The sequence below is a fragment of the Mustela nigripes genome, chromosome 10 (assembly GCF_022355385.1).
Source record: "Mustela nigripes isolate SB6536 chromosome 10, MUSNIG.SB6536, whole genome shotgun sequence".
Classification (NCBI taxonomy): Eukaryota; Metazoa; Chordata; class Mammalia; order Carnivora; family Mustelidae; genus Mustela; species Mustela nigripes.
In genome coordinates, this window is record NC_081566.1 from 26,216,586 (window position 1) to 26,237,258 (window position 20,673).

Below are 20,673 nucleotides of genomic sequence, written 5' to 3' on the forward strand. Positions count from 1 at the left end.
TTTAGGAAAACATAACGAAAAGTTATCTATTCTATTTTTATATGTATTTTATACCTTTGTCATCATCCTTTTATTGCATCAGTAATTCAGTTTGTGTACTAATTTATTTATTAAAATAACATTAAGTACTATGAAATTCTGTCATCTTCACAAAATGGTAGAAGGAAGATAGAATTTATGAAAAGATTATTTGGTAATTCTCTTTTGACATAAATTTTAATATACCAAACCATTAAGTCATTCCTTGCTACTTTTATAATTTAACTTGTTAGCCTTTATAGTTGGTAAGTTGTAATATGGTTACTGAAGTTGAATTAAAAACATATCAAGTTTTAAGGAACAAAATAACTGTCTGTAAGCAGAATTCGGTATCTATTTGCGGTTCTCTACTGCTTGTAATTTGATATGTCTTGGTAAAGACTTTATCTGGATATAGAGCCTAATACAATTTGAGGGCATTTCAAGTAGATCTCTTATTCTTGTAGACATAATGACTTTAGAAATAGAAAAAAAAAAAACTCTGGAATGTTGTCACTGTAAATGTCACAGGGATAGGCAAATAGTCTTACTAACCAAATACTCACTTTTTTCCATAGTATTGAATTTGACCGGGATTGTGACTATTTTGCAATTGCTGGGGTTACAAAGAAAATTAAAGTCTATGAATATGGCACAGTCATTCAGGATGCGGTGGATATTCATTACCCTGAAAATGAAATGACCTGCAATTCCAAAATCAGGTACTTAGATTATTATTTTATTTATTTATTTTTTTACATAATGCAATGTGTGTATAACCTTTAATATCTGTGATTCATATGAGTTTGTTAATTTATCTTTCTTTGAGACTGTTTATTCACTCATGGTAAACACTAATTGTATACAAAGGATACTTTAGAATCTTACAGATATTGGTTGCTTTTTCCCTGTGGGGGTTACTAGTCATTGTTTTTCTATTTGACAAATGAAAGTCTTCTCTTTGTTCACTTAATCACTCAATCAAATAAAAATTTTTGTTGTAATTGACTTCCATGCAGTATTGAATAAAGAATTACTGTAGCTTATAAATAGTGTCTGAAAGTCAGGAATTTTCCCCCTAGCATGTGCATGTCTCCAAATTTTATAATTGTTTATAATTTAAGAATTCTTTTTAAATTATTTTTTATTTTTTATTAACATATAATGTATTATTAGCCCCAGGGGTACAGGTCTGTGAATCGCCACGTTTACATACTTCACAGCACTCACCATAGCACATACCTTTCTCAATGTCTGTAAAGAATTCTTTTTATAAGAACATTCTGCTGCTTTTCATTGAGGGCCTAATATTTAAGTTTTATATAGTAAGGGTTAAAATTCATAATGAGTGCTTTTCAAATCTGGAATAGTGTTAAAAATGCAGAAACTAGAAATTAGATCAGATCTGTCTCCCCCAAATCTTATGGACATCTTAGAATCTGCATTGTTAAAACAAGCTTCCTGAGCTGTTTTCATTGGCACTGGCTTAAAATGGAATACAAGGAAATCATCTAATAATGAATTTATTTAGAACTTTGAACATTTTCTATTTATCCTTATAATCTTTTTTATCTGAATGAATGACATACGTAGTCTGGTTCTAATGCAGTCTGTTTGGAATCTTGCCCTGTTAAAATCTGAGGCATCCAGGCACCCCCTTCATAGGACTGTACTTTAAATCAATCCATGCAATGCACTCAGCATAATACTTGGCCATTATCAAGAATCATAGTAAATGTTACTGTAATGACAGTGTGGATTAGGGAATACACCTTTACTGTCTTGATACATGTAAAAATATGGCAATAGTTCATGGCCTGTTGGAGTAAACGGAAGAAGCTTTTCAAGGCTGAAAGCTATGGGATTAAGAGTGACAGGACCAATGTCTAAGAATGCCTAAAGCTAATTTGGACCACACCAGTTGTGAAAGTGACCTAGATTACCGAGAACCACAGCTAGTAAGTAAAGATCTGGGATTTGAGTTCAAGTCTATCTAACTCCAGAATTTAGTTCTTTTAACTATCCATCTAACTTCTCCTAGAAATCCAGTAAGTATATGTAAACATGCAAATGAACTCTTAACAGTCTCTGAAGTTTAACATAAATACAGCCAGTAGAGAGTAAAAGACTATTGTTTTCATGTGCTTTGAAGTCATCTAGGTTAATTGCTTTACTGAGTGGCTTTTATCCTTAATACACATTAGTTTTATACATGATTCCTGTATGTGTCTCACTGAAAGCATACATTTTTAGATGTTGGATTCTTAGTTTTGGAGCGCTTGAGAATAGCTGAAACCGTAAGATGTTAAAAGCTTAATTGTAAATGTTAAATTCAGTAATAAGCTCATATTAGTTGTGGTTTTTTTTTTTTTTTGATATAAATACAGAAACCCAATTCAAATTAGTTTATTAGCTTATATGATTCAGCTCAACTTGATCCAGGGGCTTACACAATTTGATCTGGCCTCTGTCATTGTGCTGTGGCATGCTTTGTGCTCTGTTGGCCTCTGTTTTCACTCACAGAAATGCTCTCCTCATGTATGAAAGATGGCCATTGGTGGCTTTAGGCTCATGTCCATCTTTTGGCTGGTGATCAGAGTGAATAGTGGTAAGGGTTGTTATTTGGTAGTTCAATCCAAAAACTTGGCAGTTATTTGATACATTTTGTCCCAGCTGTGTTGTGGGCTGATTAATGATATGAAATCATGTAGATGATTTGAAGTGTTCTAATCTTTCTGCACACTTCAAAATTCTTTGTATTCATCGTTACTTATTTCTACATAAAATAAGGCTTAACTGTATTTCTTTCAGCTGTATCAGTTGGAGTAGTTACCATAAGAATCTGTTAGCCAGCAGTGATTATGAAGGCACCGTCATCCTATGGGATGGATTTACAGGACAGAGGTCAAAGGTCTATCAGGTAAATTAGAGTATTAGTCATTTGTTTTTAAGAATCACGTTTTTACTTCATAATTATAGTTAGAGTTACAAGTTTATAATTACAAATGTTAAGCCACTATTTGGCATTTTTTTTATACCTATATAATAGCAAATAATGCCTTTCATTACAAGTTTAAAGCTTCTAGCATTTTTAATCCCTCTGTAATAGGAGATAATGCTTTTCTGAAGCATCACTTCAGACTTGTTTTGCATTTGTACAATGTGTCAAATGGATTTCCAAAAGCAATAAAATATGTATATATAAAAAGTTTGGGAATTACTTCGCATCTCATTTGTTTTCATGGCCTATTCTCTCTCCCTCTCACCAGAGCCATAAATTAGTATCAGGATTTTTCTTTATTTATTTTAAGATCTATATTTTGTCTAAGACTACTTTGTCTTTCTTTTATGTCCAGGAGCATGAGAAAAGATGTTGGAGTGTTGACTTTAATTTGATGGATCCTAAACTCTTAGCTTCTGGTTCTGATGATGCAAAAGGTACTATTTGAATCTCTTCTGCTTTTCCTCATGCCCTTACCTCCAACTTAATTCCTTTTATTAGCAGAGATGCAGATATTTATTAAAAATCATAGCAATCCTCTGTGATTATTATCCTAAAAATAATGTACGTACTACAATCTTTATATCTTTTTGAGTGAAAAAAATTAATATATATCTTCATTATAATAATATTTTCTGGATTCATGTCATATGGTGAGATATTGATAACCAATTTCTTTATATATAACATCAAATAAACTTTTTTTGCAGAAATATTTAGATCTATCTCTGTTTTAAATTATATTCAATTTCTAGTGTATACTAAAGTTTTTCAGTGAAGTTTATCAATTTTCAAGGGAAACTTCTACATTTGCCAATTTAATTGACCTCTTCTGTTTTTTCTTATATATCCCTGTTTACTATTCATGTTTTTCAGTTATCCTTATTGTTTTGTCCTAGTTCTTTCCACCATTAGATTTACAAAGCCCTGTTAACAGATTTCTCTTATTTTAAAGTAATGGCCTTAATTTTTTTGCCGTTCTTTTCTACCTGTACCCTCCAGACTAGTGATTAGTTAGGCAAAGATAGCTCTTGTGTTGAAAAGTCTATTTCATAATGATAGTGCATGCCCTATTCTGTAAGTGGAAAGTGAACATGACTGGACTTTCCCCCCCAAACATCAAAAAGTAGCAAGTTCTTTACCCAAAGTATTTTTAAATCGAAATACCTTTCTTCTTGATGGTTTTAACAAATTATTCTTAAATTCTAAATTATTTAGAGCAGCATATGAAAGTCGATATTTGTATGTAGGGATACAAAGTTTCACTAATGTGAAATGTTTTTTCTCATAGTATATGGGGATAGCTTTTATTGAGTTGAATACTTGTAATTTTGTACTGAAGATTAATATTTATTCAAAGGTGGTGACTGGTCAGAGTCTTCCTCTGGAAAATAGAAGCCATTCAAAACAATTTAAGAAGAAAGAAGTATAAAGGGATTTTTCAAGTTATTTATTCATGTTAAATTGTATTAAAATGTACATAACATAAAATTAACCATTTTAACCATTTTGAGTGTACTGTTCTGTGGCATTAAGTACATTCATACTGCTGTGCAGTTTTCACTACCATCAGTCCATAGAACTTTTTTCATATCACCAAACTGAAACTGTACCCATCAAATGTAACTCCCCATTTCCCCTTTGCCAGCCCTTTGCAGTCATGTTTCTACTTTCTGCCTCTATGAAATTGGTACTTAAAACTATCTCATATGAGGGGAATCATATAATGTCCATTTGCAGTTGCCTTATTTCATTTAGCATAAAGTCTTCAAGGTTCATCCATCTTACAGCATGCATCAGAATTTCTTTTACAAGGCTAAATTATAATCTCTTGTATGAATGCATTACATTTTGTTTATCTGTTCATTCATTGATGGATAGACATTTGGGTTATTTCTACCTGTTGGGCTCTTGTGTATAATGCTGCTATGAACATGAGTGACAAAATATTTTTTCATGTCTTGGTTTTAGTTCTGGGTATATACTCAGAAATGGAATTGCTGGATCATATGGTACTTACATGTTTACTTTTTTGAGGAACCATCATTCTCTTTTCCATAGTGGCTGTACCATTTTACATTTCCACCAGCAATGCCTAACTATTTCATTTTCTCCATACCTTCACCAACATGTTATTTCCTTCCTTCCTTCCTTCATTAGTATTAACTAATAACTTTAATAATGTAACGTGGTATCTTATTGTGGTTTTGCTTTGCATTTCCCTGAATGATAGTGATGTGCTAAGTATCTTTTTGTGTGTTTATTGGTCATTTGTATGTCTTCTTCAGAGAAATGTTAATTCAAGTCCTATGCCCATTTTTTAATTATCTTTTTGTTTGTTTGTTTTTTTTTGCTGTTGAATTGTAGGAGTTCTCTGGATATTAATTCCCTTAATCAGATACCTGATTTATTGATAGTGTGTTTTTATGCACAAAATTTTTTCATATTGGTGAAGTCCCAATCGTCTCATTTTCTTTTGTTGCCTATGCCATCCTATCCAAGGAGTCATTCATTACACTAGGTTCAGTGTAATGAAGATTTTTGCCCTTTGTTTTCTTGTAAGAGGGTTATAGTTTTAGCTCTTATGTGTCTTTGATCCATTTTGAGTTAACTTTTGTATATGGTGTAAAGTTCTGACTTCATTCTTTCACATGTGAATATCCATTTTTCCTAGCACCATTTGTTAAAAAGATTGTCTTTTCCTTATTGAAAGATCTTGGCACCCTTGTCAAAAATCATTTGATTATGCCTTCAAGGCTTTACTTCTGGTTTCTTTGCTGTTGGTTGGTCTGTTTTTCCTTATGCCATGATTGCACTGTTTTATAGCTTTGTTTAGAAATCAGGAAATGTGACTCCTCCACCTTTTTTTTTTTTCAAGATTGTTTTGGCTATGTAGGGTCTGCTAAGATCCCATATGAATTTTAGGTGGATTTTATTTTACTATTTTTTTTCTTCTGCTTACTTTGGATTTAATTTGCTCTTCTTTTTCTAGTTTCCTAAATTAAAAGCTTGGGTTATTGATTGTAGATCTTTTCTCCTTGCTAATATTTGCATTTAATGTTATAAACGTCCCTTTAAGTGTTGTATCCCATAAGTTTTTAGTTTTATTTTAATTTTCCTTTATTTGAAAATATTTAAAATTGTTTTTGAGATTTCTTATTTGACTTATATATTATTTGGAAGTGTGTTGTTTAATCTCTAGGCATTTTGGAATTTTCTAGCTGTCTTTCTGTTACTGACTTCTAGTTTAATGTCATTGAAGTCTAAGAGATACATTATTTAATTTCGCCTATTTTAAATTTGTTACGGTCTGTTTATAGTCCAGAATATGGTCTGTCTTGGGGAAATATCTCATTTGAGATATTCTTGTTAAATAAATTAGTCTGTAGATATCATTTATATTCATTTGATTGATAGTATTTTCAGTTCAGCTGTGTCCTTACTGATTTCTCCCTGCTGATTCTGTCCATTCTGATTGAGGGATATGTAGTTTTTAGATTCTACATTGATCTATGTATTTCTTCTTTTTCTATAACCCATTGTCTTGATTTGTGGTTTTACAGTAATTCTTGAAGTCTAGTAGTATGAGTCTTACATCTATGTTCTTGAAAATGATTTTAGCCCTCGACTTCCTCTGCTCTTCCATATACATTCTAGAATCAGGTTGCCAGTACTTACGGAAGATCCTGCTGAGATTTTTATTAAGATAGTATTGAATCTCTAGATCATTTGGGGGAAAATTGATACCATAAAAGTTGAGATTTTGGGGTACCTGGGTGACTCATTGGTTAAGCGTCTGCCTTCGGCTCAGGTCATGATCCCAGGGTCCTGGGATTGAGTCCTTCATTGGTCTTCCTGCTCTGTGGGAAACCTGCTTCTCCCACTCCCTCTGCCTGCTGCTCTGCCTGCTTGTATTCTCTCTCCCTGTCAAATAAATAAATAAAATCTTCAAAAAAAATTGAGGTTTCTATTCCATGAACATTTTTGTTAATGGTTTTATTTATTGGGGCACCTCGGTTGCTCAGTCTTTAGGCATCTGTCTGCCTTCAGCTCTGGTCAAGAACCCATGTTCCTGGCATTGAGCCCCACGTCGGTCTCCCTGCTCATTGTGAAGCTTGCTTCTCCTTCTCCCACTCCCCTGTTTGTGTTCCCTCTCTTTTGCTGCCTCTGTCAAATCAATAAATAGAATCTTTAAAAAAAAAAAAAGATTTTATTTATTGATTTGACAGAGCACAAGCAGGGGGAGCTATATAGGGAGAGGGAGAAGCAGGCTCCCCACTCAGCAGGGAACCCAACATGGGGCTGGATTCTAGGACCCTGGGATCATGACCTGAACCAAAGGCAGACGCTTAACTGACTGAAGCACCCAGGTGCCCCTCCATGAACACAGTTTATATATACCAAATTTAGTGTTAAGAAAAAATTTTTAATACTTTTATAGTTTTCACCATATAGATTCTGTATATTATTACAACTAAAGAGTTTGTGCTATTGAAAATGGTGTTTAAAACATTAATACTCATTCATGTTTTACTAGTTTATAGGAAAACAGTTTTTTGGTTTTTTAAAAAGATTTTATTTATTTACCTGACAGATAGAGATCACAAGTAGGCAGAGAGACAGAGAGAGCAGGGAGCCCGATGTGGGGCTTGATTCCAGGACTCCAGGATCATGACCTGAGCCGAAGGCAGACACTTAACTGACTGAAGCACCCAGGTGCCCCTCCATGAACACAATTTATATCTATCAAATTTAGTGTTAAGAAAAGTTTTTTAATACTTTTATAGTTTTCACCATATAGATTCTGTACGTTATTACAACTAAAGAGTTTGTGCTATTGAAAATGGTGTTTAAAACATTAATACTCATTCATGTTTTACTAGTTTATAGGAAAACAGTTTTTTGGTTTTTTTAAAAAGATTTTATTTATTTACCTGACAGACAGAGATCACAAGTAGGCAGAGAGGCAGGCAGAGAGAGAGCAGGGGAAGCAGGCTCCCCGCTGAGCAGAGAGCATGATGAGGGGCTCGATCCCAGGATCATGACCTGAGGCGAAGACAGAGGCTCTAACCCACTGGGCCACCCAGGCGCCCCTTAGATTAGACTTTCACTGGACATGTTTTTGTCAGGTTAAGGAAATTCTCTTTTTCCTTGTTTGCCAAGAATATTTATCATGAATAGATGTTGAATTTTATCATTTTTCTGTATCTGTTGAAATGATTTTATTTTTGTTTGTTTGTTTGTTACTATCATGAATTATAATGATCTCTTTTCACATCTTAAAGTAGCCAAGATGGGACAAATCCCATCTTTGCCATCATGTATTATCTCTTTTCTGTATTAGCATGTTTGGTTTGCTGATTTATTTTTTAAGGGATTTTTGCATCTATATTCATGAGGAGTATTGGCTTTTATTTTTCTGTTCTTGTAATTCTTTTTGTGACTTTCATATCAGGGTAATGCTGGCCTAATAAAATGATTTGTCTTGTTTTGGGGGGTATAGATGGAAGTGATTGTTTAGAATTGTTGTTTTGTTCATAAATCTTTGATATAATTTGTAACTGAAGCTTTCTGAGCCTGGAATTTTCTTTGTGTGAAGTTTTTAATTAATAATTTATTTTTTTAAATTGACGTGTAGTTGACAGGCGTACAACATAGTGATTCAGCAGCTCTCTATGTTATATTGTGCTTACCATAAGGGTAGCTGCTGTCACTGTACAGTGCTATTACTGTACCATTGACTGTTCTCTGTGGTATACCTTTTAACCTGTGGCAGAAGAATTTAATTTCTTTAGTAAATTTAGAACTACTCAATTCATCTCTTTCTTCTTGAGTGAGCTTTGGTGGTCTGTACCTTTCTGGAATTGATATTTTGTGTCCTGTCTTTCATTATCTGTTATTTATATATTTAGGTCAGTGTGGCATTAAGTTTATCAATTTTAATTATCTTTTTCAAATATCTAACCCTTGATTTTATTTTATTTTTATTTACTTATTTAATTTTGCTTGTTTTCTATTTGTAGTTTCATTAATGTTTGTTCATTAGCTTTTTTTCCCACATTAACGTAATTTTTTTTTCTTTGGGTGTGATTCTGTTTCTCTCTTTTATTAAGGTTGAAGTTTATGTCATTGATTTGAGCCTTTTATCTTTTCCAATGTAAATATTTCCAAGTGTACATTTCCCTTTAAGCACCACTTGAGCTGACCCCTCAAATTTTCATATAATATATCTGTTTGTTCATTAACTTTTAAAAGCACACGTAATTTTTCTAGTGACTCTCTTGTTTAGTTTGCTTAAGATTTATAGCTTAATTCTCGTTGGAGAACATGTTTTATATGGCTTTAATTCTTTCCTATTTGTTATGATTTGTTTTATGGTCCAAAATATGATCTGCCTTGGTAAATGTTCCAAGTGTACTGAAGAGTTCTCCAGTGTTCTCCAGTGGAGTATTCTGGGTCAATTAGATCAAGCTTATTGATAGTATCTTTTTGGTTTTCCGTATCTTTGCTGTTTTTGTCTTGTCTCCTTGTTCTACTGATTATGAAACAGGCGTGTTGAAATCTGATTTCATTTCTCCTTTCAGCAAGGAGGGGATGTTTTCCTTCTTCTTTTGTTTGCTTGGTTTTTTGAAGCTGTTTTGTTAGGGTCTTAAGCATTTAGAATTGTTGTCTTCATGAATTGACCCTTTTATCAATATATAATATAATTCTTTATCCCTATTAATATTCTTTCTTCTGAATCTACTTTTTAGATATTCATCAAAGCAGTGATCTCTTTTTCCTTTCCTCTGAGATTACACGAGTATTAGACCTTTCATTTTTGTCTTATATGCCCCTCAGTCACAGTCACTGTTCTTTTTATTTTATTTTTATTTTAATATTTTTTATTTTAATATTTTTTCTCTTTTTTACATTAAGTAATTTCTGTTCTTTTAAATCACTGGCTCCTTTATCTGTTTACTTTCATCTTGATATTGATTCAGTCCAGTAAATCTCTTATGTAAATTACTGTATTTTTTTCTAAAATTTCATTTGATTGTTATTTTATAGTTCCTATATTTCTACTGAATATTTCTCTCTCTCTCTATTAGCTTTAAATGTGTTTACCTTTACCCCATGGAGCACAGTTACAGTAGTTGCTTTAAAATCTGTTTAATAATCCCAACAGCTAGATTTTTAGGATTGATTTTTGTTGGTGGTATCTTTCTTTTAAATTCTTCACATTTTCCTGGATTTTTATATATTCAGTAATTGGTGAGTTGTATGTTAGGCATTTTGAATATTATATAAGAGTCTGGTCCTGTTCACATTTCCTAGATAATGTTCTTTGTTTTGTTTTGTTTTGTGTTGCTTTCAAGCAGTTGATCAGCAGTTTAGATAGTGACTATATGTTCTGTGTTGCTTTCTTTGTGAATGATAGTTCCATTGTCAGAGCGGTTTTCAAAGCCTGTGCTGTGCTACATTGGTTTGTCTCATGCATATGCCAGTCAGAAGTTAGTCTGGAAACTGCGTTGTCTTTTCAATTGTAGTTCAATGCACAAAGCCTTTGTGATGCTTCTTTATGTCTATCATACACATACAGAACTTGCAAGTAACTAAAGACTTCGTCCAGTTCATACACAGGATACTGGATCTCCTTCTCCAGTGCTTGCTTTTCCAGGTTTCTCCCATATTCTTTGTTTCCCTTTTTTCCTGAGGTTTTGTCAAGAAAGTTGAGGTTTCTCTATAGATGAGTTACTCCTTTTTATGACCACAGAGATGGAGTTTCTGTGGGAATATTAGCTTGTCATACTGCTGTAACTCTGTGATGGAAGCCCACCCAGGGGATTGTTGAGAGAGAAGAATAAAACAAATGAAAAAAAAAAAAAAAAGACCCTCAATCCTCTGGCTTGCAGGAATGCCTTTTTCCAGTTTTATGGTCAGAAACACAGGGATTTTCCTCAGTTTTTGCTTATTGAGGTGCAGATTTTGGCTTGCCGTGGGTAAAAAAGAGGGAGAAAAGAAATGGTACTCTTACCCTCCTGCACTGGTTTACTTCTTCTTTTTTTTTAATTTTTTATTTTTTATAAACATATATTTTTATCCCTAGGGGTACAGGTCTGTGAATCACCAGGTTTACATACTTCACAGCACTCACCAAAGCACATACCCTCCCCAATGTCCATAGCCCCACCCCACTTCTCCCAACCCCCCTCCCCCCAGCATCCCTCAGTTTGTTTTGTGAGATTAAGAGTCACTTATGGTTTGCCTCCCTCCTAATCCCATCCTTGGTAGGTAAACTTGGTCTTGGCTGGATTTCTTGTTGATCTTCTGGGGAAGGGGCCTGGTGTAGTGATTCTCACGTGTCTTTGCCCCAGGCAGAATTGCACCGCCCTTACCAGGGGCCGGGGTGAGTAATCTGCTCGGGTTTGCTTTCAGGAGCTTTTGTTCCCTGAGCGCTTTCCATAGAGTTCCGGAGGACAGGAATACAAATGGCGGCCTCCTGGTCTCCAGCCCGGAGGAGCCGAGAGCCTGGCCCCGCTCCTCAGTGCGCCCTCAGAGAACAGCGCCCAGTTACTCCCGTCTGCCTGACCTCTGGCTGCGCTCCGAGCTCACCGAGCCTGCGGCTGGTTCAAGGTAACACCGAGCTGCGAGCTTACTGTCGGCTCTTTCTCTGTAGCCGGCTTTCCCGTTCCAATACCCGCAAGCTCTGCGACACTCAGACACCCCATCCTTCTGTGACCCTGCGGGACCTGAGACCACGCTGACCCCGGGTGGGCTTCGCCCGGTTTAGCCTCTGGAGCGATGTCCCTCAGCGGAACAGACTTTTAAAAGTCCTGATTTTGTGCTTCGTTGCTCCGCCGCTTGCCGGGAGCCGGCCCCTCCCCCCGGGGTCTATCTTCCTGTCGCTTTGGATTCACTTCTCCACTGGTCCTACCTTTCAGAAAGTGGTTGTTTTTCTGTTTCCAGAATTGCTGTTCCTCTTCTCTTCAATCTGCCGATGGATTTTCAGGTGTTTGCAATCTTTAGATAAGCTATCTAGCTGATCTCCGGCTAGCTGAAGTAGTCTCAGCCTGCTACTTCTCCGCCATCTTGACTCCTCCCCCTGGTTACTTCTTTTAACTTTTGAATGTCCTTCTCATAATGACTCCTTTTCCTTACTTTTTGGATTCCTCAGATATTTGCTTTTTGCTTTTGTTTTTTACATTGTCCTCAGAGTAATCTCATAGAGAGATTGGCTATAGTGGGCTTACTTTGTCTTGGTTGGTACGGAGTCCCAAATGCATTTACGCCCATCTTAAAAATTTTTAGTGTTAGTAAATTATCACTCTTGTGAGTGTTTGGTGATTTCTACTTACAAATATTGCTTGTAAAATACTGCTTTTGTGGTAATTTATAATAAGAATGCTTTACATTGCTTTTAATGTATTTTACACATTTAGCACACATAATGTATTTTACATATTTAGCATTTTATATATTTTATTTTTTAACATTTTATATTTTTATTTATTAAATTTTTAATAGTTATTAGTTGATATTGTTTTATCAATCCATAATACTAAGTCCTTAAAACTGAAGTTTTTGTATTCATGCTGTTATTTATTTTATTTAATGCCATGTATTTAAAAAATAGTTTATTTTCAAATATATATGTACTACTTGGGTGTTAAACATGAATATAGCAGGCTAATAGATGTAGCATTTCTGTGTTGCAAGGTAATCAGGAAAGAATTTTATGAACCAATTTATAACTTCTTTACAAAAAAATATATTTTCCTTTTCAAATACACGAACTAAGAATCATTTGCAGTAAATAACCTTGCTTTTGAATTAGAATAATCACATTCTTTCAAATTTTTTTATCCCCAATATGAATTTGAAGAATATTTAGGCTCTAGAACAGCAGTAGTTATAGGTTCTTATTCATTCCAGATTTTCATAGCTGCATACATTAATGTCAATGTGACAAATTTGAAATCTTGACAAGTTTAAAAAATTAATTTTAGTTAATGGATCTGAATGAAACACTTCTTTTTTATCAAAGCACTAAAAAATGAATTGCTGCATATTAAATAGCATGAAGATAGTAGTTATCTTTCCTCTAATTTATAATTTTAGTCAGTTATCATTCCTATAAGTTATAACTTTACTAAATGTAATATCTCCAATATCCAAGTGAATTTAAAAGGCTTATGTTAGATGGCCTCCCAGGTAGCCCCCGTGATCTGTCTCCTAGTATTCTCAGACTTTCCTCCCCATTTTTCTAGTCTTTGTGCTTGGCAAAATATTATAGACTTGAAGGTATGTCACTTCTGAAAATAGTTGATATAAAACACTGCAGCCTCTCTCTTCATCATTCTCTCTTTATATTTGGTTCAGTGTGGAGAAGCTAAGAGTATTGTCATAAGCCCAAATAACAGGGCGCTTGGATGGCTTAGTTAGTTAAGTGTCTGCATTAGGCTTAGGTCATGATCCCAGAGTTCTGGGATCGAGCCCTTTGTTGGGTTCCCTGCTCAGCAGGGTGTATGTGCTTCTTCCTCTCTCCCTCTGCGCTCTCCCTGCTTTTGCTCTCTCTCATATAAATCAATAAAATATTTTTAAAAAAACCCAAAAACTCAAATGGTGGGGAACTACCTCCTCATGCCAGGAGCCATGTTGAGTGAGTTTGCACTGGATCCTCTAGCTCAGCTGAATGGCAACCTCTCTGGGCCTTGAGACTCAGCCAAGACTGTCCAGCTAGGCTGCTCGGAGATTCCTGACCCACGTGACAGTAAATTTTGTTGTTTTAAGTTGTAAGTTTTGGAGCAATTTGGTGTGCAACAACAGCTAACTAGTACAACAAGGTCTGTTTTCTCTATTTGATCGAGTTTAAAAGAAAAACTTGGTAAATCACTAGTGTCAAAGTGAACATCTTTGTGGTTTATCATTCATATTTTTTTAAGATTGATTTTCTTTATTTATGTGAGAGAGAGGGGGGGCCAAGCACAGGGAGCAGCAGGCAGAGAGGCAGAGGGAGTAGTAGACCAACTCCCTGGTGGGCGGGGAGCCTGATGCGGGACTGGATTTCAGGACCCTGAGATCAACCTGAGCTGAGGGCAGATGCTTAACTGACTGAGCCACCCAGGCGCCCCTGTCTTTCGTATTTTTAAAATAGATTTTATTTATTTGAGATGGGGAGAGAGAGAGAGAGACCGAGAGCATGAAACGGGAGGGGGGCAGAGCAGTAGGCCTAGGGAGGAGCAGACTCCCTGAGGCCAACGTGGGACTCCATCCCAGGATCCTGGGATGATGACCTGAGCCAAAGCAGACGCTTAACCAACTGAGCCACCCAGGCTTCCTTTCATATTTGTTTTTATTGATTTATAAGATAGTACGTTTGTCTCTCGGGTTTTCTGTAGTTTCTATTGAAACAGCACTATCCCATTTTACTCGCTCTGTTTTCTGTAGCATCTAGGCAGTAGTTTAGAAGTGGGACCAAGAGTATCAGATATCAAGTATACTCATAATTGAACTAAAGACAGGCTTTTTTATGGTGTCAAACACCTGTGTTTCTTTTTTTTTTTTTAATAATAATTTCCTTTTTAGGATGTTTTGGTGCAAATAGACGTGCAGTGGGCCCTGTCTGAGAAGCTCTAAAACATATACATACTGCATATTGTAATTGGTGCTGTTATTATAGATATTCATTGTGTTTTATTTTTGGAAAAAATAATAATTGAATAAAAACTTAGAGTATGTTTAACTCCGATTTTACAAATTAATGGATGATAAACTATAACCATCTTCTACAGTAGTTGGGTTTTAAAAAATGTAGTATTTTTTTTTTTAAGATTTTATTTATTTATTTGAGAGAGGGAAAGAGAGCAGGAGGGAGAGAGAGAAGCAGACTTCCCGCTGAGAAGGGATCCTAACACAGGGCCCGATCCTAGGATTCCAGGATCATGACCTGAGCCGAAGGTAGAAGCTTAATTGATTGATCCACCCAGGCACCCCCAAATTTAGTATTTTGTAATGGGACTTAAGTAACAAGTTCATTTTCTAAAGCCAGCTAGCTAGTATTCAGAACAAGTTTGTTTTTTTTTCTAGCTTCTTACATTGCAACATGGTTTTCCTAACAGTCACTGTTTTGTTTTTGTTTTTGTTTTTAACTGAAGTTCATAGGAGACTATATATACAGAAGTGCCATGAGTTTAATTGCCTTAATTAGCTCCTCACCTTGAGGTTGGTATTTTAGTTTGAATTTACTTTTACTTTTTCTTAACAAAAGGTGGTTTTCACATTAAATATAAAATTATATATTTATTGATTTTTAATGAAATTTTTAGTGTCATTCTTTAACAGTAGGCATATTATTACTGATTTATATATGTTCTTCTTCTTTTGAGGACTGTCTCATTTATATTTGTTTCACACATTTTCTTCCAAACTTTTTGTTGATTTCTTCTACACTTTACTATTTTACCTTTTATCTATGATGTCATCTTAGGATATTTCATCATATCTGTTCTAGTAGTTTCCTAGGAATCCCATAGCAGCATTATCATAAACTGTTTGGTTTCCATAATAGAAATGTATTTTCTCACCATACTAGAGGCGAGAAGCCTAGAATCAAGGTGTTGGTGAGGCCATGCTCTCTCTGAAGGTTCTAAGGAGGAATCCTTTCTTTGCTGCCTTCCCAGTTCTGGTAGCTAGTACTAATCCTGGGTATTTCTTGACTTGTAATTGCATCTAATTTCTGCCTTTTTCAATACATGGCCTTTTTTATTTGTACCTCTTTACCCAACCCTCCCTCTTTTTATCAAGAAACCATTCTTTGGATTTAGGGTCATCCTAATCGATCCAATATGACTTCATCTTAACTTGACTATATCTGCAAAGACCCTATTTACAAATTAGGTGACACTCAGATGTACCTGGGATTAAGACTATAACATAGCTTTTTGGGGAATGTGGTTTAACTCACAACACCTATTTTGTTTAATAGAGTGTATTCTTTATATATTTTTCTTATTATGCTATATATATTTAGTATATCTTTAAACTCTGGTTATTGTTTAAGCTCAGACAGATATATCGAATTCTATGTAATCTAGTATCTTTTATATTGAAAATTATAATCAATAGTGCTTACCATTGTGACTTATTTTTAAAGTGTTAATGATTACATTAACATTGAGAAAATTAGCGTGAAATTAACAAAAGACCTTCTAATTTAACTGTCCTTTTGTTCTAGTTCATTCCTATGCTTACTTATTTTGAATTGTTATAAAATACTGATGGATAAACCTTATTTATAAAGGTTTATAAAGGTTCTTAGTGATTAGTATTGGGATTATGGGGCTCCATAAATATTTGCTGTGGATTAACTTTGGCTTGCTATTTTTTGAGAGTACAGCTCTACCACTTGGTATTCTAATCTATAAATGCTGTATTAGACATGTGGACTTTTAATTATAGCTAGCCATTTCATCTCAGATTGTATATCTTAATTGCTGGGACAGTTGTATGTTGACTGGAATAACACATGGTTCCTATTAGAAAATAACATGAAAACAAGACAAATATTGCTATTTAAAACTCTTATTCTTTTATTTGAATATTGTCTTATTTTTCTCTTAGGAGACTAATAGATTGATTAGGTTGTAAGTAAATTTTTTAACAGTTAACTTTTATTTGGGGTTCACGTATTTAAAGAAACTTTCGATGGAATTCCACTTGTAGAAGATAAATTAACCCATTCACCCAGAAAATTTCTATTCTTAGAAAATACCATTTTATAGAAGTAATAGTTGGAACCATTTTTACTTTTTCTTTTTTTAACTCCCATTTACTGATCGCTATACTAGTATTCCTAAAAAGATTCTTAAATTTTACTATGCCTTCATCTTAATACTGGTTTTCAACCCAAATGCACACTGGAATCACCCAAAAAGCTTTTAAACAAATACCAGTACCTGGACCCCAACTGGGTATTGTCCAGGACAGGACATTGGGTGACAGGACATTGAAAAGATGGGTAGGAAGATTTTTGTTCTTGTTATGGTTAATGTTCATTATTAATTCTGATGTGTAACCAGGAGTATAACCAATACCTTGAAAATCTGTTTTATATGTGTATTCTGTTGTCTATGAAGGCATTTTTGATGTATGATATAATCTGTGCTTTGGTACCTTACAAAAACAACAGCTCACTTTCTATTTGCTCTGAGATCTGACCTTCTCTGATCAGTTTTTCTTTAATCTTTACAAATCTCAGTATATACCACTGGACTGGACCAAATACCAAATATTAAAACAAAATAAAGTTTAACTAAGTAATTCTATAACATTACTTTAGACACACTTAAATCATATAACTTGAGTTCTGGCATAAAATTCTAAAACCATGGAAGTCTTAATTGAAAGACAAATCAAGAACTGCTTCCAGGTACTTTACAAATGGCATTTGTATTCTGAGATACGTAAATAAATATGAAAGTGTATTTGTGCATGCATGTTTGTGTAGCAGTGGGATGACTATATGATTCATCTTCCAACCCATGATACTTGAGGAAAATACACACCATTTTTTTTTAAAGTAGGCTCCATGTCTAACGTGGGGCTTGAAATCACCACCCCAAGACCCAAGAGTCACATGCGCTACTGAGTGAGCTAGCCAGGGTCACCATCCCCCCAATACCATTTAAAGAATACTGAAACAAATACACGTATATCTCCATATTGCTTTTTTTTTTTTAACCCCTCTCTAAAGGAAAATGTTTTGGATTAATATGAAAAGGCAACTGTAGCAATAAGCAAACATTCTGCATTACAGAAGCATTTGCTAATGCATTGTTTAATTCTTCTCATTTTTATTGTCCTTTACTCTTAGTGAAACTATGGTCTACCAACCTAGACAACTCAGTGGCAAGCATTGAGGCGAAGGCTAATGTGTGCTGTGTTAAATTCAGCCCGTCTTCTCGATACCATTTGGCTTTCGGCTGTGCAGGTAAGAAATGAAAGCAGCTTTGTCTTCTTTTGATGTTGATTGCATATTGTGCCTAGGATAAAAGACAGTAGTTTAAAACGAATAACTTGCTTTGTAAGTTTAAATTTTGTTTTTTGTTATTAGATTCTAAGAAGTATGCAGTGCCATCATTACTCATTTATTACTATGCCTTAATTTTAGTATTCTGTCACCATCTTTCATACCTAGAGATGGTTTGTTGATTATGTTTGTTGTTCCTCCAAGTCTTTGCATGCATGAACTAATGCTTATTCACACACTTAGGTCATAATGACATTTAAATGATTAAGCTATATTATACAGACGAAGGAATCCATTTTTTTGATTAAATGACATTTATTCGTTCTTTTAAAAATTTAATGTATACATATATATGTATACATATTTATACATATATATGTGTGTATATGTATATACATATTTATATGTATAAATTATATATACACACATATATGTATAAATTATATATATAAGGACAATTTATACATATATATGTATAAATTATATATATAGGGACAATGAATGAGACAGGTAAAATCTTGCATCATGGAATGCATGGTAACATAGGAAGTTCTCAAAAACGTGTTATATTACTATAGCAAAGAATTTCTTGTTAATATAATTTTCTTTACTAGGGTGACCAAATGTCTGCCTTTGCCAGTCATGGTTTATACTTATATTGTTATCATTACTATTAGTGCCTTCTTTCATTCTCAGAAGTGTTATGGGTTGGAAGATAAATCATATGGTTGCCCTAGTCCTTTGTCTTCTGTATCTGTCCACTCCCCCTAATTGTTAACTATAACAGTAAATAGTAAACACTTGTAATTTAACTTCTGCATTAGAAAATCTCTTTGATTCTTTTTATATTGATAATCTCAGTTTTTTAAAGATAATTTTGGCACCATATAATGAACACAGAAACACCCCTATAAAAGGAGAAGCACAATTTAAATCTTATTTGTTATTATACCCTTTCCTTATTTCAGTTTATTTATTTACTTATACACTGACGCAATTTCATAGTTTCAGTAAGGTACAGTCTAACATGTATCTCTAGGTAAAATTCTCTTTCTGTTAGCATACAGTATTTTGTTTTTCCTAACCAAATGGTATTCTTTTCCATTTGAACCTACTATTTCCTTATTAAATCCCTTTTCTATCACTGACTAGGCAAGCGGATTAATTTATCTCTGCACATTTCTTATCCTTAAAATAGAGATAGTCCTTTTATGCTTTATGAAGATTATGAAAGGAAAATGTTATATACAAAGCTTTTCTAATATGGTATTTAGTAATTGTTTAGTTATTTTCATTATTAATACTTTATCATGCATTTAATAGCTTATTGAGTTTTATTGTTACATTCTGTTTTATAAACACACTCACCATTGGCCATCATGTATGAATTGAAGTTATTGTCAGTATTTAATAGATATGAACAGATATGAACATCTTCAGAAATTTTTGTTCCTGGCAAAGGGAAACCTACTTTATTTATGTATTTTTAAATTTTTTTAAATTATTTTTTAATTTTTAAATCCAGTTTAATTTAATTTAATTTTAAAGTTTATTTACTTATGTGGTCTGTGTACCCAATCTGGGGCTCAAACTCACAGCCCTGAGATAAAGAGTTCCAAGGTTTTCTGACTGAGCCAGCCAGATGACTTAGGGAAACCTACTTTATTTATTTTATTTTATTTTTTTTAAAGATTTTATTTATTTATTTGACAGATCACAAGTAGGCAGAGAGGCACGCAGAGAGTGAGAGAGGAGGAAGCAGGCTCCCCGCTAAGCAGAGAGCTCGATGTGGGGCTTGATCCCAGGACCCTGGGATTAAGACCCGAGCCGAAGGCAGAGGCTTTAACCTACTGAGCCACCCAGACGCCCCGGGAAACCTACTTTAAAAAATGCTTTACTGTCTGGCAGGCTGTTTGCCCTTACTGTTTTAAATTTTCATGTTTTTCTTACTTAATTTTTGCATTTGCTTTTCCATGTATACTTTAAGATTTATCTTTTTCCAATTCTAGAAAAATTCTTTTGGGATTCTCCTCTGAATTACATTTTATTTATTTGTTAATTTTGGAACCACTGGCATTATTAAGATAGTACATCTTCCCACATAGTTATATGGGGTAGTTTTCTGTTTGTTGGGATTATTTTTATCTTACAATGAGATTTCATAGTTTACTTCATTTAGGTATGAGGTCTTTCTGGTTAATTTTTTTCTATGTCTAAGTTTTGGTTCTATTTTTTCTATTGCTTATTTTAAGTACTGTTTGCTGAAAATAGATAAAAATTTTTAATATTTAGATATATGTATTATATCTAGGCACTTTATAGATGTTTCTTATTAAATCTAGTGGTTTTTTTGGTGGAGTCTTTGAGTTATCTATTTATACTTGATAGTGGCCAAAATGATGTTTGCTTTTCTTCTTTTCCAGTGGTTTAATGCCTTCTCTTCTATTAAAAAATACATAGAAACACAATGCAGTGTTTCTATGAGACTAGTGATAGTTACTTTCCTCATCTGTTTCATGTAGTTGAATGGGCTTCAGTCCTTCACTTTGTAGGGTGTCTTTTTTTTCTTTTTTAAGATTTATTTATTAGTGTGAGAAAGAGAGAGTGCCGGCGCTGGTGAGGGGAGGTGAGAGGGAGAGAGTCC

General features: G+C 34.1%; 1 protein-coding gene across 3 annotated transcripts in view; it reads left to right on the plus strand.

Moving 5' to 3' along the window:
- COP1 (COP1 E3 ubiquitin ligase) overlaps window positions 1-20,673 on the plus strand; it is a 246,533-nt gene that overhangs the window by 133,683 nt on the left and 92,177 nt on the right. For all 3 annotated transcript variants that reach the window (XM_059412849.1, XM_059412850.1, XM_059412851.1), the window contains exons 12-15: window positions 597-740; window positions 2,830-2,938; window positions 3,375-3,456; window positions 17,874-17,990. In XM_059412849.1, the coding sequence (XP_059268832.1) occupies window positions 597-740; window positions 2,830-2,938; window positions 3,375-3,456; window positions 17,874-17,990 (452 nt within the window). The remainder of the gene's footprint in view (window positions 1-596; window positions 741-2,829; window positions 2,939-3,374; window positions 3,457-17,873; window positions 17,991-20,673) is intronic.